Source organism: Malurus melanocephalus, unplaced genomic scaffold (genome assembly GCF_030028575.1).
Source record: "Malurus melanocephalus ecotype Western Australia unplaced genomic scaffold, MMel_1.1 scaffold_58, whole genome shotgun sequence".
Taxonomy (NCBI): Eukaryota; Metazoa; Chordata; class Aves; order Passeriformes; family Maluridae; genus Malurus; species Malurus melanocephalus.
Window position 1 is genome coordinate 180,222 of NW_026623290.1, and position 18,184 is coordinate 198,405.

At 46.3% G+C, this 18,184-nt stretch overlaps 1 protein-coding gene across 1 annotated transcript; it reads left to right on the top strand.

Annotated features, from left to right (window-relative positions):
- The first annotated feature begins 2,303 nt into the window (after positions 1–2,303).
- On the top strand, positions 2,304–17,881 carry FAM174B (family with sequence similarity 174 member B). The gene is made up of 3 exons (XM_057365810.1): positions 2,304–2,608; positions 8,869–9,000; positions 14,118–17,881. Exons 1-3 carry the CDS (start codon positions 2,334–2,336, stop codon positions 14,119–14,121), a joined length of 411 nt encoding a protein of 136 aa, XP_057221793.1. The 5' UTR covers positions 2,304–2,333; the 3' UTR covers positions 14,122–17,881.
- Positions 17,882–18,184: the final 303 nt, after the last annotated feature.

Below are 18,184 nucleotides of genomic sequence, written 5' to 3' on the forward strand. Positions count from 1 at the left end.
CCTTCTGCACAGTGTCCATGTCAAAATTTCCTCATCCCAAAGAACCTCCTGCAAAACACACAGGATGCTTTTATTACCGAGTGGGTGGCATTTGATACAGCATCCCAATTGGCCAGGGAGGCTGAAGAACCAGGCACTGTTTCACTGCCACCTCTCCAGCAGGACACTGCCTGCAGGAATACACCTCTGTCATCTCCTGCACACCTTAGTCACCCGTTCCTATAGATTGCACCCTGCCATGCCAGCTCTGAAGTGTGGAGTTTAATAGGATGGAAATCTGCTCTTTTGTCTTTCCCCTTTGTTTCACATGATTTCAGTGCCATTGTGCCCCTCTCCCCACATACATTTAGCTAAGATGAAGCTCTTATTAACATTGAACACAGAAAGCAGTTTGCTCCTTCATTTAGTCCTCACCTCCAACACTGTGTGCAGTTTTGGGTACTACAATATAAGGATATAAAGTTATTAGAGASTGTTCAAAGGAGGGCTATGAAGATGGYGGGGGATCTAGAGGAGGGTGGTCACCAGAAATGGGCAGTGGCCACAGCACCAAGCCTGACAGAGTTCAAGCAGAGTTTGGACAACGCTCTCAGGCACAGGGTRGGATTTTGGGGGCTGTCCTCTKCAAGGCCAAGAGCTGGATGATTGTGATTCCCTTCCAAGACTGGATGTTGTATGATTCCTGTAATTCTATAATTATTCTCTCTGTATGGCTTGGCTGATGGCACCGCTCACATGCTCAGTGCCTCCAGGATGGTTTGGAGAACCACGGCTGTGATTTCCATGCATCTTACATTTTAAAAGATGTGAAACATCTGTAAATAYGTTAACCTGGAAGCAGAGCCCTGGTGACCAGCAGAAAGGCAAAAAGACATAAATCTGATGTAGGAATTGTTGATGTAGCAGCTGGGCCGTGCTGCCCCAGCAGTTCAGGAGGTTTGTACCCTGCTTGATGRCAGTGTGAACTCTGTGATTGTTTCRTAGCTGGGCCARTGTTGTGTGTTGTAATTAGAAGTGGCTGCAGAATCACAGGAACAGAGAATTTTGTGGAAGGGACACACCATGATCATYGAAGTCCCACTCCTGTTCTTGCACAGGACAACCCAACCATCCCATCCTGTGCCTGATGCTGTTGTCCAAATGCTGYTTCAGCTGTCAGGCTGGTGCTGCAACCACTTCTCTGGGGAGCCTGTTCAGTGCCTGACCACGAAGAACCTTTTCCTAATATCCATCCTAAGCCTCCCTGACCCATCTCCAGCCATTCCTCGGGCCCTGTCGCCGGTCACAGAGCAGAGACAGGCGCTGCCCCTCCTGGGGAAGCTACACCCGCGGTGAGCTCTGCCTTCTCCAGGCTGAGCAACCAAGTGCCCTTCGCCGCTCTTGGCATGGCCCCTCCTGACCCTTGCCCACCTTGGATTCTGTCTTATAACAGCTGGACGTGCTGAGCGAAGGAGCAGCGCCGGCTTAGGCAGCGGAGGGGCCCAAGGAACGCGGCGGGGCGGTGGGGAGCTCCGGAGGGGCGGCTGTGCCTGTGCCCGGCCCCGGCTGTGCCCGGTTGTGCTCTATGCCCGGTTGTGCCCGGTTGTGCCCGGCTGTGCCCGGCTGTGCCCGGCTGTCCCCGGCTGTGCCCGGCTGTGCCCGGCTGTGCCCGGCTGTGCCCGGTTGTGCCCGGTTGTGCCCGGCTGTGCCCGGCCCCGGCTGTGTGCTGTGCTCTATGCCCGGCTGTGCCCGGCTGTGCTCTATGCCCGGTTGTGCCCGGTTGTGCCCGGTTGTGCCCGGCTGTGCTCTATGCCCGGTTGTGCCCGGTTGTGCCCGGCTGTGCCCGGCCCCGGTTGTGCCCGGTTGTGCTCTATGGCCGGCTGTGCTCCATGCCCGGTTGTGCTCTATGCCCAGCCCCGGTTGTGCCCGGCTGTGCTCCATGCCCGGTTGTGCCCGGCTGTGCCCGGCTGTGCCCGGCTGTGCTCCATGCCCGGCTGTGCCCGGCTGTGCTCCATGCCCGGCTGTGCCCGGCTGTGCCCGGTTGTGCTCCATGCCCGGTTGTGCCCGGCTGTGCCCGGTTGTGCTCTATGCCCGGTTGTGCCCGGCTGTGCCCGGCTGTGCTCTATGCTCGGCTGTGCTCTATGCCCGGCTGTGCTCTATGCCCGGCTGTGCCCGGTTGTGCCCGGTTGTGCCCGGCTGTGCCCGGCTGTGCTCCATGCCCGGTTGTGCCCGGCCCCGGCGGCGGTGGAGGCGGTGCCTCTCGGGGGGGCGGGGGCCGGGCCGGGCCGGCCGGCTCTGCCTTCCGGGGCTCTGCTCGGCGCGGCCGGAGCCGGAGCAGCCGGAGCCGGGGCAGGATGCGCCCCACCGCCGCCCCGCTGCCGCTGCTGGCGGCCTCGCTGCTGCTGCCGCTGCTGCTGCCCGCCGCGCCCGCCGCCCGCGGTAGCCTGGAGCCGCTGCCGGGTAACGCCAGCCGCCCGCCCGCCGCTCCGGGCCCCGGCAACCACAGCGGGGCCCGGCTCAGCCCCGTGCCCGCGATGCTCCGCGATCTCTCCGCGCTCAAAGCCGCCGTCATCGGGGCCTGCGCGCTCACGGCCGCGCTCATCGGCTGCCTCCTGCTCCGCGTCTTCAGGTGGGGAGCGCCCGGGGGGCAAGGGGGGCATCGGGGGCTGGAGGGGGAARCCTCTCCTGTTTATTATTTTATTGTTTATATATATAATGTGTATCTTGCATATGATCGTGTATTATATAATAATAGCGTGACCCGCCCGTTAACGCTGTGTTGAAAGCCCGGCCCCGAGCACGGCGTGTGTGGCTGGCCCAGCAAACCCTGGGGAGCCGTGCGGGGCCTGGCAAAGCCGCTCCTTCCTCCGYTCCTGCGGGAAATCAGGCCAGGAGCTGGGATTTTCCGGCCTGGGGTACACCCGCTGCGTGGGGCTGGAGCGGGCACGGAGCGAAACTCCAGTGGAACATCTGGAAATGCGTGGGGTTGGAGGTGGTGGTCACTGGGATGGGTGCGCAGGTGACAATCCATGGAGACACACAAAACCCAGCCGCAGATCCAAGCCCAGATGGCCAAATGTCACAGCTCCGTGTCCCATTGCTGGGCAGGGACAGCCGCAAGGACCTGGGAATAGCTGGCGCTCGGCGAAGCCATGGCTAAGGTGACACAAGCAGTTAAACGAGTGGAGTTGCCAAATTCTTCCTTGTTCTGTCTTCAGACAGCTCCTTTCTGCATGGCTGAATGCCCTGCTGCTCCTACTTGGAACTAATTCCATGTGGGAAGGGTAGCGTTCACAATAGTAGTATTCCAGAGTGTGGTTTATAAACTGAAATGATCAGGGCTGGTTCTCTTTGAAGAAATTGGCATTTAACTGTATTCTACTTAAGTGTTTGCAGCARCTGGCAAAGGCAATGCAAATAAATGTGCTCATAAAATAAGGTAGTTTGGGAGAGCCCAATAAAGTATTGAAGAGGGTTTTTTTWATCAATATGTTCGCTTTGCAGTTGTACAAAGTTGTCGTGGACAAACAGCAGAATTGGTAGAAGTTATGAGCTAGAATTAGGAAGTCTATAACTAAGGCTTTTCATTCTGCTCCTAGTTCTGTGTGATCTTGGTGAGTTTATTTCCTGTGCCACAGTTTCTCTTGGGTATAAAGCAAGATCTTGTGTTAAGGAGACCTGGCCTAARGCTGAACCTTAGTAGCCAAAGAAGGCAAACTGGTAACATTAAAGACTTTCCCTATACCATAATCAGCAAAAACAGGTACAGATTAAAGTCACCTTGGGAAAGATGGATTAATTCTSCCATGCCAAATTCATCATTATACAACTGATCAGAGTTAATGCGGCATTAAAGATATGTTAAAATAAACACCCTCTGAGAAGTCTTGTATATCTTTGGTAGAACCTGCTGGGAAAATGGAAAACGAACCTGTTGGCTTCTGAGTATATTTCTTTATCTGAGAGAGCACTTGTTTGTAAACAGTTATCCCAGTTGCAAATGAGACAAGAATACCAACAGGTATGTTTGTACAGTGTCACACTTGTAGCTGACAACACTGATCCAAAGAGATTCTGTTGCAGAAGAGATAAGGGATTTACCCTCAATAAATGTAAAGCTTTTCTCCATCAGAATAAGRGCTTTGTTCACACTTAGTCAAAAACATTGCGATTTTTTTTCTGAAGAGTCATGGATTCCTATTTAAGAGATTTTGCTGAAATCCAATCTTTGATTAAACMTTCACTGTGAAATTGTTCTCTGTTGCTGGAAGTAAATTATCTTTTCATATATGGGCTGTAGAGATGAAATAAGCCAGTGAGTGGCCAGATACRCTTGTCACAGTCATTGGATTAAATTTTTTGTACATTTTATTTTTTATATACATCTCATTTTTACATATTTTTCTATTTATATTATTTCCCTTTTTTTTTGTTTGAGCAGGAATAGACATATTTCTCCAGTTTTCAGCTCTGTTCTTAGGACAACACTCAAGACAGAGATTCATCTTCATTCCTTTTGGGAATGTTATGCTCTGATTTCATCTCTTGGTCCTGTGGTTCAGAATGTGGTATCACTCAAAGTGGTTTGAATTTCTTTTCTCTCTGTGGCTACTGGGTCTGTGAAGGCCAGCCAAGACTTTGTTATTTGTCTGCAWGTGGCAAGGTCTAATTTGCTATAGTATCTATTTATTTATTCCTTTTTGCACTCTCAGTTCTGGGTTTGCTTTCTTTCCTATACCCATGGGCTCTGCATGCTCCCAACCCAAAACCATTTCCACAACAAACCAAATTGCATGTTATCCTCAATGAAATAGTTGGGTAGTTTGCATTACCAAGAAACACAGTGTCTTGGAACAGATTATATGTGGCTAAATTCACCCTTTGATCTGTGTTTTGGATTTTGCCTTTTTACCTCCATGTCCTGCCCCGTTCTGGTACAGCTTTGTTAATTTGGTTGCAGTGTAATTCTTGGGATCATCTCACAGGAAGCACAGCTTTTCACATGTGGCCAGTGGTGCTGGTAGACCATGTTTCTAGGGAAACTGGATATGTTACTTTTAACCTAAAGTTTTASTTGCAGAAAATTCTGCTCTATAAGTGTTTGCTTCATGTCTTGACCTGCCCTTCAACAAACAGAATCCAGGCTGGAAAAGCTGCTGTGTATCTAGATTTTTTTGGAGAGAAGCTATCTGCTTATTTTGTGTCTCATTGCTGTGTTAGTTTGCTTCTGTTTCAATTTTGATTTCTTCTTCAAAAACCACTTTAAGCTTAGTTTCCCAGTAATTTCAAAACTCATATAAATGACTGAGATTGAGGAGAGAGGTTCAAGCATATGATCATAGGATACAAGACCCTTTGTTCTATGAGCTGGACAAATGCTCCAGGCCATCCAAGGCTTAACCCCAGAGAGTTTTACTGATCTAAAATTAATTATATTATAACCAGTTAGAGTACTCCATCAAAGACAAGACTTCTGCTAGCAACAGGAAAGAAAAACACAGATTAAACTACATTAAATGGAAAAGAAGAAGAAAAAAAAMMCAAAATCAACCAAATATCCAACCCCAAAAACATCTGTTTGTGACCTGTTGTTTGTTGAAAGCTATGGGTGGGTGGCAGCACTGATTGTGTTCAATATTTATTTTTTTTTAACTGCTAAGGGAGTCCATTAACAGGAAATAAACTGGTCCTAATTCCATTCTGGATATAACATTGCTGCAGCTCTAGGAGGGACTAATCAGACTTCCAGTAAGCAACCTACTAAGAATGGAGAAGGGTTTTTTGAGTTTTCTTTTTTTTTCCAGAGGATGGTCCCCTCCTTCTGCATCTCTTAGCAGGAGGTAAGAAATGCCRAGACCTCTCTCTCTGGGTCAGGAAAAGAATTATCTTTGAATGTCAGGGTTGTGGACTAAAATAGATTAGAGGCGTAAATAATACAATGAAGCAGTGAGTTGATTTGAGCACTTACCCCACCACATGATGCCTCAGAAAGGAGGATGAAGTGCTGCATATGACTGGTGCTTGACCAAAATAGCCCCCGGTCAAAATACAGACACAAAGTCAGTGTTCTGCTCTCTGTGTGTTGTCCTTGCCTGCGGTCTGGAGAGGGATTTACGGCTGATTTTGGATGGACCAGGGCAGACCCTGCTGTGGTGTGTGGTGCCTCAGCACTGGGGTTGCAGTGAAAGGTTAAAATCTCTGCTTCCAGTTAACTTGGGTTTTCTTTTCACCTCCTAATTCTGAGCAAGATGTGTAGCATCCCCCCTGATTGCAGAGGGTGGCTGAATCAGCAGAAGCAACAGGATTTTTTCAAGTGGAAGATGGTTTTCTGTGCTAAGCTACTCAGAACCACTTTTACCCAGGCTAAACCACTTGAGGGGTGCTTTGTGATTGTGCAAGGGCCACACACTGACCACAGCTTCCAACATGTTTGCTTTTTTAAAAAAAAAACACACAAAATGAATGTGTCTGGAAACAGATCCTCTGTTTGCCCATGAGGTTTAATGTGTCCTGATCCTATCCAGGAGGTCTCCAAAGTTCATGAAACATTTGTGTGCTGTAGTTCCTGCCCTGTGCTGCTCCATTGACTCAGCTGCCTGGTCCTAGCTGCTGAATAAAGTGCTTTTCCTTTTTGTGCAGTTGTTGCTGATGGTTACAGGGATCCCACTGAAGTTCAGGAGTTTTAATGTCAAAGTTTCCTGACAGGCAGCCTCATTCTGTGCATCTAGGGAAATTCCCAAGGCTTTCCTGAAAAGTCAGCTCAGGTAATTATTCTGGTCTTTTATGAAGCCTAGGGGAGTTGTTCAGATGAACAAATGTGAGAAAACAGACCACTGGAAAGCAGATTAATGACAAATTAGCTGGATAATCTCGTGTGGAATGGATTGAGAAAGGGGTAGCAAGGAAAGACCCTTTTGCCTTATCAGTGGCAAACAACTGATTGTAGCAGCTTAGCCAAAAACCAGCAGCAAAATGAGCTTCCACCCTATCCTAGATGAGCACCATCATTAAGTGARTTTGTGAGGATTAATAGATCACTGTGCAGCAAATTCTGCTCCAAGTCCTCTTGCAAGTGTAGCCCAAACAGACTAATTAATGTCTGGAGGCAAAAGGATTCTAGTTTCCTACTTCTAAAAATATCTGCTCTGCAGTAATTTCTTCAACCACTCCATTATTAACTGTTTTGAGATKAACTCCATGGAATAAGTAATGTTTTCTAATGGAGGAATTTAGGGAGAATGGGTCTGATACTTGGGTAGGATCTTAAATGGAACCCATGGAAACCCCCTGTAGGCTCTATGTGAATGCAGAATGGTAARGCTGTGCTTGGTTAGTTCTGACAGGTAGACACAGGTTAGTCTTGGGCTATGTTTAGGCTTCCCAGTGTGAGTAAATATTTCTTGTAAAAACAATGCATTATTTGCTAGAGGAAAGACCTCCCTGCATCACTTTGCTGCCAGGTTTTAGCAGGGAAGCAGAGGAACAGAGAAGTGGTTTCAAAAGGGCTTTCAAGTGTTTGTGTTGAGTGCTCCTGTACTGGATATAAAATTGCTTGTTTCAACAACAGCAAAAGAACAAACCACCCTGTGCTCTGTGTGGCACAGCAGCACAGATTGCTCTGAAGATTGGATCAGGAGGTGACTTTCTCCTCACTTCTTGTGCAACCTTAGCCTTCAGAACAGGAAGGAAATGCAAACTGCATCATCCTGAGGACTGGGACCTGTTTGTTCAGCCTTGGTCTGCTGCCCAAAATCAGAGCATGGAAGAGGCTCTGAGATTTCCACATCAGAGCTGGTCACCTATTTAAATTTCTTTAACTTTAAGCTTGGAAGGGACCATTGTGGTGGAGATACACACTCAGGGTTGGAGTCCCAGTCTCTGCAGTGCTCACACCTCAGTTCCTGTTGCTGTGTAACTCTTAAAGACATCTTGAGGCAMAAGCTGTGCTGTGCCACTTTTGTTTTCTCAAAGGTGAAGGGGAAAGTTCTGCAGTTTGTTRACCAAAACCATCCATTTTTCTCCCCGAAGGCTGGCGGTACACATCAACACCTACTTGAATGTATAATCACAAAAATGCATTCATGCATGAGCAGTGTGACCTTCCTAGTGTGCATGAAAACAGTAGGTGGAAAAAAAAAAAAGGATCCATGCAATTCAAGCTAGAGGCAGAGAATTAAGTTGAAAAGCCACACACCAAGTGTTTGTTAATTGAAAGTAAGTGTTAGAAAATAGATCTCTCAAAACCGTGGGATGTGCAGGTGTGTGAGCATCTCCATTTCAAAAGAAAGGTAAAGCTGGCATCTGTGGGAGTAGAGGTGGTAGGTACAGTTRGCTTTGAATGATGGTTGATTATTTTTCGTAGCACCCACACAGCTCAGATGAGACTCAGGGTTGTTGCTGTGGGAGTCCTGAGCTCAGCCTGACTGCAAGCACATAGAGCAGGCTATTTGTACCCAGACATCATCACCTCCTCGCTCCTAATCCTGCCTAGAACATTCCTGTGGCTCAGCAGGGCTTAACCTCTGCTTTCTCATCTAAACATGTTCACTAAACCAGTGGCTGCTTCAGCTGATTAAGCCCACATCTCACTTATWGAGTGTGGCAGCAGGAGGACGTGGTGGCTGCAGCATTCCTGTGCCTGCCCTGGGTACCACAGCATCTCTGGTTTGTCAGCAGTGCAAAGACTGACATCAGTCTGGATTGCAGCTGAGGAGAAACTGCTCCACAGAGGACAAACAGTGGCTTTGGAAAGGCAGCAGSAGGGGATGGAGGCTGGTTCTGAAGCATCCCTGGTGGGGGGGTCTGAATCAAACCCAGAGCTTGTGGGAACAGCTTCGGCCTCTCCAAGTAACACTGTTTAAAAACAGCCTTCCCCACCTCTGTTTGCAGGTCTGGCAAGAGGATTAAGAAGACCAGGAAGTATGACATAATCACCACCCCGGCTGAGAGGGTAGAAATGGCTCCTCTGAACGAGGAAGAYGATGAGGATGAAGACTCGACAGTGTTTGATGTGAAATACAGGTACTGCTGCCTTGCCTCTGGTTAGACATGCTCGCTGAGCTCTTGTTAGTGAAGACAGCTCTTTTATTTCTCTAACTYGGCAGGGATGAGGCAGTCACAATCTCCCTCTTTGCCCTAGCATTATCCCTTTCCTTACTCTCAGCCTGTTCCCAGCACACAGGGCTCTGTCCTCCCCTGTCCCTGCAATAACCCTGTCACCACCCCAGGCTGTCTGCCCTCCTCTTTGCCCTGCAGAGCAGCACAACGGGATACACGTGTCCCAAATAGCTGCTGGGCTTTGACAGACTGAACTTCCCCTCTTGGGCAGCTGCTGGCAGTCATTGCTGTGTGCTCACGCTGGATGGAGGGCTGTGGATCAAGGGTCGTGGATCCAGGGCTGCTTTCCCAGGCACTGCTGTTGCTGTGAGCCTGSCAGGGAAATGATGCTGAATCTCACAATGTTTGTAGCAGAGTGCTCCTGTGTTGSTCTGTGACAGAGAGGACTTGTCCCTCGCTGATGCTGTGAGCAGTTATCCCTTGAGCAGTTATCCCTTAGCAACAAACTTTCCTTAAATATGTTTGTGAGATGGAAGCGGTGTGACAACCCAAAACTTCTGGTGCCTATTCTGGGCCTGAAGATTTATGGCAACAACTCAGCACATAAAGATACTGTTGTTGATTTATGGCATCAGGGTATCTGCATCTCTTATTTTTATTTACATCAAGCCATCCACACTATTTGAGTTATGTTCTCATCCAAATAAGGCCTGCTCTAAAATCTGCCCTACTTCAGCTGAAATAAGCTCTCCTAATTATAAAAATGCAGATCTTGACAAATTCCAACTGGAGATTTTACAGACTTTACTCACATTGCCCATCTTCTAACTTTGGAAAAGGGGGAACACCACATCTGCTCTGAGCACATGTGTGCCAACATCTGAACCACACACCACTGTATGCTCCACTRGTTGTTTCCAGAATCACTGCATTAGTTCTCTGTAAAAATCAGGAAATAGTTGGGAGCCACGAAACAATGAAGGGTGTGAGTCAAGCCTTTATGTGTAAACAATTAGTTCTTGATTTAGAAGATTCCTATCAGTTCTTACCTGACTTTTGCCATTCCCTGTAGCTGCCCTGTGTTTGCTCTAATAATTTCAGTTTGTGCAGTTTGTACTTCGGGATCGAGCTTTGTTAAACCCRTGGTGCAGAGATCTGACTCGCCATGGCCTGTTCAAACAGCCCACACCTCCTGCCCTTTTCCTTTTAACTCCATACTTCTCTGTGAACTTTTGGAAATGGGATCAGAGGGGTTTTTTTTTCCCAAAGAGTGRGAACAGAAGAATTTCAATCATGGACAGTGCTTCAAGATAAGWTGTCTAATAGTAAAATACTGGATGAACAAAGAGAGCTTGCTGGAAACCATTTGTCTTTTGAGAGCTGTGTTTGATTATCTGACAGTGCTTCCCTGGAGCAGGCCCTGTGCTGTTGCTTCCACTGAAGGTATCAGCTCATCCTGGATTCCTGTTCTTGGCCAACCAGTCCTCTTTCCAGCTGTGGGAATTCCTCCTTTCTGCCACRGTGCAACAGCTATTAAATTCCACATTTTCTGCAGTCCTTGCTGTTTCAGRCATACTTTTGTTTAGCTCAAACAGAGCTACTCAGTTGAGAGGGGGAGATCATCTTACAGACAGCCCCTTAGCAGTGCTGATTTTGGGACAGCTTCTTTGAGGTTACATTTGTTGTGAAAGATATCGAGCTTTCTGGTTCCTTTGTGTGGCTTGGAGAGTATATCCCAAACAGTTCATAAGTCCTATGTCCAGTGAAGAGAATCTGCTTCTTTGCAGATTTGAGTTGYTGAGTTTGACCACTGACAGCCCCATTAAACCAGTCAGGAGGTTGTTCATAGGATAGAGCTGCAGAAAGGGCAGCTCAGACTTGCCCACAGTGAGTCCAAACTTTTACCAGGTCTTCTATTGGGGTACCTCCCCCAGTTCTCCCCAGCCTCCAAATTGGCAATTATGGTGTGGGGAGGCTCTGGGCTGGTTTGTTTGAGATCCTCTCCCATCTCTGACTGATCTGTGCTGGCACTCACATCTGTGTTTGGGGGAGTAATTGAGATTCTGTGCTCTCTCCCCGTGCAATGCAAACAGCTCTCTAATTAAAAGGCAGTTGGTGTGGAGCAGCAACAGGGGAGAAGCGACATTTACCTCTCCAATTGTTCTCATGCAGTTAATTTTCTTTCCTTTAATGCTTTGTCCTTGTGTGGATTTGTTTCCAGTCTTACATGAGGCATCAAAGAACAGCAGACAGTGTAAATTGGGCTGCTGGATGAAGGTCGTTGCTATATTTTTCCATTTTTTTTTTCCAGGAGGCTTTAAGGTTTTAGGCTCCCAGTAGATCCCCCCTTGGCATTCCTTGGGCAGTGGAGCAATAAGAAATAACCACCTTTCTTCAGTAAGGCAGACTAATGAGCCCACTTCAAAMCCCTACCCAAACTCAGCTCTTTCTGTGGAGGCAGAAGTCACCCACTGCTGCCTCTGTTGAATTGGTGCAGGATCAGATCCCTCTTTGCAACCTCATTCCAGGAGGAGGGAAGCAGCTCTGTCAATGCTCTCTCTAATCCTGCAGACAATTTCTGTAACAAGAGGTGGAAAGTATAAACCCAAGATTGTCAYGGGGTAAAGGTGCCAGACCACTTGGACATTGGCACCTCCTTAAAAAGCTGAATGGAAACCACTGTATATGTGTATATTATGTGTATATGTGTATATATAACCACTGTTAATGTGTATATTTATGTATTTGCTCTGGTATTGAGCGAGGCCTTTGGATAAAAAGTTCARGAATTGTTCTGAAATTATTCTAGAGCTACACAAAGAAACCAAACCGAGCAATAGACTATTTGTTTCTTGATCACCAATTCAGTCTGTGCTGAAGGCTGAAAAACATCCCTGTCCAGGTGATTCCTGGACCATATGAACTGTATTGGTCATCATTTCCCSAATGTCAGATGTTTTTTCAAGTTTTATGGTGGGATTACACTTGCTGCACATCTTCASAAATGAGTTAGTGGAAGGCTAAATCCCATCCTCCAAATGTGCTCTTTCTCATCCTACAAATAAATCTTGATCTGATGATTTCCCTCTCCTCTTTGCTCCTTTAGCACCTCCTTCCAAGAAGGCAAGCAGAATTTGCACAGGTTCTGTGATCTCCATGATGGAGCAAAGCCATTGATTCATCAGGCATTTGGCACTGAGTGATACTTGAGTAGAGAGCAGTGAAATAAAGCAGGTTACAGGCAAACATCCCCAACAAACTGGTGTCCATCCCCCACCACTGCCTGTTTTGTGTAATAAGAGAAAAGAGATTAAAACAGTTGCAAAAAGAACCAGTTTCTGAAAAGGTAAATAAAATTGTTAGCTTGTTAAGCTTATTAACTCTAGCATAGCTCATTGGGGKATTTCTTGTCAGCTTCAATAGGAAACTGAAAACAAGTTCTGAATAAATTCTGTGTCGCCTTGCACATGAAAGGCTTTGAAAGCACTTCAGTAATCTGGGATATCAGCAGTGACTCCTCTCCCTGCTGATTTGCAGCTGTTGGAGGCAGCGAGCTCTGCTCTGGCTGGGAGAATTTCACAGCTATCCAGGGCCATATGTGCCATGTGACAGCCCAGAGCTGGGGAAAGAACTTGGAATTTAAAGACCAGTCCTGATGGCAGGCTCCTAAATAAATACTGGTGAAAGTTTTTCTTGGGGCAGACTGCAGCCTCTGTCCTTCCTGTTGGCTGAGTAAAATTCCTCAGTTTGTTTTCCCTATGGATTGTCATTTTTCCCTCTAACAGCAACAGCACCAGCAGAACACAGAAGCAGTTTAAGAATGCATCTTCCAAAGTGCTCTTGAAAGGAGAAAGATTTATGTGTAAGGAGCAGTGGCAGGCTGAGGGAAGAGGACAGGAATATTTATTCAGCCATCGTGGGTCTAAAGGGCTTTTGAGAGCTTGCAGGTTGTTTCAGAGGAAAGATGCACCACGTGTTAGGGTTGGATCCTGGATTCATCCCTTTTTCAGGCACTGTTAGCATTGAACTGTACAAATTCATCTTCAGCACAGTTGCAAGGCTCAGCCTTTGATGTACTCGAGTCTTGGGAGTCTCTGTAAAATATGGGTTACACGATTGGTGCCTTCTCTAGGACTACATCCTTCCCAGATCCTGACTGCATGTGCARCTCGGAATGGAGCATGGAATTGTTCTGTTTGTTACTGCGAGGTGTTCACTCTCAAGGGAGCAGTTCTAATGGATTTTTTTTTCCAGTGAAAGCTGCAGGCAATTCTGGATGATGCCAGGTGAATTGTGCTGGGGTTTATAGCAGCTTACTTTTTTTTTTCCCCAGCAGGCAGCAGTGACAAGTTGTGTATAAATGGAGGGGTATCATTTATCCTCATCTGAAGGGGGTGCAAATCACCAACACAGGCAGCAGCTCACTATAAACACAACMAATTGCCAAAGCTTTGGTGCTGCTGTTAAGGATTTCCCATAGGCCCACAGCAGGGGAGGAAAGAGATAGTCAAAAAGCAATTTTTATTGGGTTTTGAAGGCCAGTTCTTTCCCAATGCTGCCGTAACAGTTGTTGCAGAGCACACCCTGTTCTCCTGGCTCCTGCAGCCCTAAGGGAGGGCTCTCAYCTCCTTCCTTGAATGTAACAAGTTGCTATTAAGATGTTTTTTGAAGATTTTAGGGCAGTGGGGTGTGAGGAGGAGCATCCATAGCCATGAGGGTGGTCCATGATGGATAAGAGGTTCACCGGTGTGAAAAAAGCTGTGAGATCCAGAGTGTGGTTTCCTGTGCACATTCCCTTCCCTGCTCTGCACAGTGACTGGCCACAGGATCTTCCAGCATCTGGGCTTGGGCTCATCTAACTCTGCTTTTGTCTTCCTGTGGTATCTCTTCTCCTGGCATTGCACTACCATCCCATCAGTGCCAYCAGATACATCAACTGCTGCAATCCTGGTGAATGATGCTCCCTTTTCCTTTGTGGCTGTTGGGATTTTATTTTTTCAGTTTACACATGGGTTCTCATCTCTGCCTGTRAGCTATTTGAATTGCAAATCTCCAGCTGTGCTAATTCTCCTGCTTTCCAGGTAAAGCAGCTCCGTGGATGCCCTGCAAGATGTCATTCTGCTGTCGAGGGACCTGCTGAACCCATAACTGTGAAAGGGGAGGCTTTCATCTCTGCAGCATTAMAACCAAACCAAGCCTCACCTCACCTCCTCGAGGTGCTGTTTGTACAGCAGGCTGTGGATCTTCTGACTAAAACAGCACCGTTTGGTTTCCTGGTGTCCCGACTGCTGCGTTGGAATGACCAGAGTTCCTCTTTGGAAACTCAGCTCTCTTGCTTTAGGAGGGCTGCAGTGTCACCAAAGCATGACAAGKTGCAGCTCCTTACAGTTTAAATAAGTTTTAAGGAGGAGGAAGACAAGGAAGATTAAACTGAGCTGCCCCAAGGACTTATTTTCTAAAATCCTAACTCGACACTTCAGTCACTGTTAAACTTTGGTCATTGTTAAACAGATCGTGTGTTTAAAAAAAAAAGTATTTTTGGGCCTTACAGAGGTGACTTAGGACTTTAGATGGTAAAATGTAAGCCATGCTGAAATGCCACACAATGTTTGGTATAGGGTTTTRGGTGGGAAAGGGTTTGGAGGTTGACCTGTGTAAGAAATTTTCTTGACTTGCTACTGATTTTTTTTTAAACAACAATTGCACTAAGTTTTCATGATGYCACTCTCATTGTCCCAAGGAGCTCTGATCAGACCAACTTCACTTATTGAGAYCACAGGGAAACAGGAAGAATCAGGCATGCTCTAAACTACAACAATCTTGGATTAAAGAAGATATATTTTTGTAATTTTCTGCCCTTCCACTGGGAGTAAAACCAGTGTTTTGTACTGTCCTGTGCTGACTGTTAATTGTCTACAATTCATCTATATTACCTTTTTCTAAGGAAAGTAAGTGCTCATGTGGAATGATTGGATTGCAGAGAGAACATRTCTTATTTTTCATGGAAGCTTCATGTAAGCAATCTTATTCTCTATCAAACTGGAARTTTTCCCTTACTACCTGCTTGACAAAGCTCATTTAACTCAAGGACACATTTGTAACCGTAGCTCCCTGCCGTGCTTTGTGCTGCAGAGGTCAGAGCTGTGGGATGACMCTGTGGGAATTGGATTGCTGCATCTGGAAGGGTCTGGTTTGGAGACCACAGGCATCCCAACCTTCCAGGCCAGTGGTGGAAAGGGCAAACCCAACTGGGTTAGTTTCTTTACTTTGTGGTTTTCCTTTAGAGTAACCACAGATGCAGTTCAGGCTTTACTGTTTACTGCACTCCTTAACACCTTCTATTTTGGGTGTTTAAGCTGGCTGGAACCTTGCTTTTCTTGGGGAAAAGCATCTTTTCCAATTGTTTTAGGATTGTCCCACTGTTTGCTTGACCCTCTCCCAGCCCTGCAATTGCAATCCCTCAAGGATTCTGCTGTTTCTGGCAAAGCACCAGCCTTGCAGCAGGCTGCCACTTTTGGGATTTTTATCTTTTCTTTTAAAGCCCTGTTGAGATTTGAGGCTTGTTGAGAACACCAGACTGCTTTGTCATGATACCACGACCTGTGGCTCCCCTCAGCCTTTCAGTCAGATAAAGGAGGTGAAGGGGAATTTTTCTCCTTTCCAGCAGCTTTGTGGATTCATCCCAGCAGCTGCCATACCACAGCTTGCTTTCCCTAGCTGTGACTCAGCAAAGGCTTTGCAGACAGCCAACTCAGCCTGGATGGAAAAATCCCAAAGCAGACTGTTGTGTTAGTATTAATCATCAAGGCAATATAAAATGCTCTGTTATTTTCATTCATGGAACAGTTTGAGTCATTCAGTGCCACTGTTACCAAGCAATATTTGACATGTCAGATGGGCTGGGCAGGTTGTTCTGGCTGGAGGAAGCACAGGGAGCAGAGAATGGAACGATGCTGCAGGCTGAGGTGAGSTCTGGAGCTCTTTCCCTGCCTTGGTTAAACACACCTCTGGATGCTCCAGAAGGAAATAGTGTTTTTCTTCAGGCCTGCAAGACTGTRAAGGCTGGGAATTGAATTTCTTGGGCAGACCCAGCCCTGTAGAAGTCAGAGAAGCAGCGATGCTGAGAGGAGAGGGGAGGGTTAAAAGCTGCTTTTGGCATTTGTGGAAGGAGGGGATGGGGTGAGGTGGCTGCCCTGTGAACACACACATGGCAGTGTGTTCCTGTCACTCTTTAAACTGAGCACCAGGCACTCTGAGAGTGGGGAACAGGGAATAAAACCATCTCTTGGCACAAAAGAAAGGCAAGACCAAGTTATGTAGGAGAGAGATGAGAAGAAAAGATGCACGAAGGGCTTCTCCCTTCTGAGGGCAAGTCAGTTCTTGAAATCAGTTTGTCCAGCAACTTCAGGTCACCTGCTGAGTTAGCACAGGCCATCTACTCCCCTTGCTTGTAGCTGAAAAAAAAAAGAACAAAATCCTACTATTTCACAACATGGCCAAATCTCAATGGTGGACAGGGACCAGGTATTTAAGATTTTGAAGATGGAGGTGCTCAACGGCTGCTGGGATTTCCTGGCTTCTCAGGGAAGTCCCAAACTGTGCCATAAGCTGAAAAGTGCTTATAGGGAAGCTTGGTGGAAATAAGAGGTCAACCTGACCAGTTGCTCACGGTCATGAAAATATTCCAAATGCTCTGTCTGATACTCAGTTGCTGTTGCAAATGTGAGGCAATGTTTACCTCTACAAAACTTGCTGTATGTGATTTAAAGTGTCTGGTTAAATATTCTATAGCTATATTTAGTTAAGATTTTAAGAGCACTTGATGTGACTCGTCTAATAGTATATATATATGAATATTTTTTTAATAGTAGAAATCAGTTTAAAACATAGTTTTAATAATTTAAACTGTTTGGTTCAGGTAGTTTTAGGAATTCATCAGAGAAGAAGTAGCCATTAACCACTACATGAGTTTTTTACTTTAGTGTTCTGTGTATCTTACACTGCAGATTTAATCTGATTGTGACTGTAACGTGTCTTAGTATCTGCTGCTATTTTGTGTTGCCTAGTCAAACTTGCTTTGTTCAAGAGCATTTTTAAAGGCTTATTATTTTTTTTGTTACAGAAAATGCAAACAGAAATGTTATTACAGCTGTCTGCCTGTAGCTCACTGACTGCTTAAAGAGGCAGAGTGAGTCAGAGGCTTTTCCCTGTGTGCATGTGGAGGGAAAGCCCTGCACAGAATTGCAGCTGCTTTACTCCAGCCACAGCCCTGTCACCAGAGATTAATTACATTTGAGAAGCCACAAGTCAGTGTGCCATACTTACCTGCAGAACTAAGTACACAGATAGCTTTGTATTTGCATTTTCCCCCGTTTTGTTCCCTGGAAGTTGCAGAGATGACTGCAAACGCTTGTTCAGAACACTAATAAMATAATCTAACATCACTAACACCACTTTGTGATACCCTAGTGTTTATCTTAAGGCCAAACTTACTTGCAGRAGTCTGCAGGCACTAATGAGGCTTGAAYAYACAGACACTAATTAATTCAAACACTTTGTTCATAAYTGTTCCCTCTGATTCCATGTATACAGTACAATCTCTGCAGGGTGGTGGGCTGTGGTTTTTGTTGAAGATTTATCCTTGTTAGTTGAGTTTCTGATGCTGCAGTTTGTATGTGAGGAGGTATCAGAACCGTGTGTTCAGTTTTGTGCAATTGCTTTGAACTTTTTTTTAAAAATGAATTTGTCATTGTGACCAAAGCTTCTTTTTAAGGAAAAATTGATTTGGTTTGAATGGACTTCACGTGTTTCAGTAGAAACTGCCATCATTAAACATGTCCTTGAAATCCCTGTGCTGTGTGTTGTGTTGAAGGCAGGAATGGGAAAGGGGTGTTGTCTTTTGGAGGGYGGTGGATGTGAGAGCACATGTGTGCATTTGTTAGACCTGACCAGGGGGAAAACTGATTTTAGCAGCATGGTAGAGGAATTTTGTTTAATCACACAATCCCCATCAAGCATCAAGAAAGCTTGGYTTTCTTCTGGGATCAAAAGGCAAAATCCTCTGCAGTAGGGAAGGGATTTCAGTGCCTTGGCTACCCCTGTGTTTGGTACCTCAGCCCACAAACTGGAGCTCTTGTCCTGGACTCTG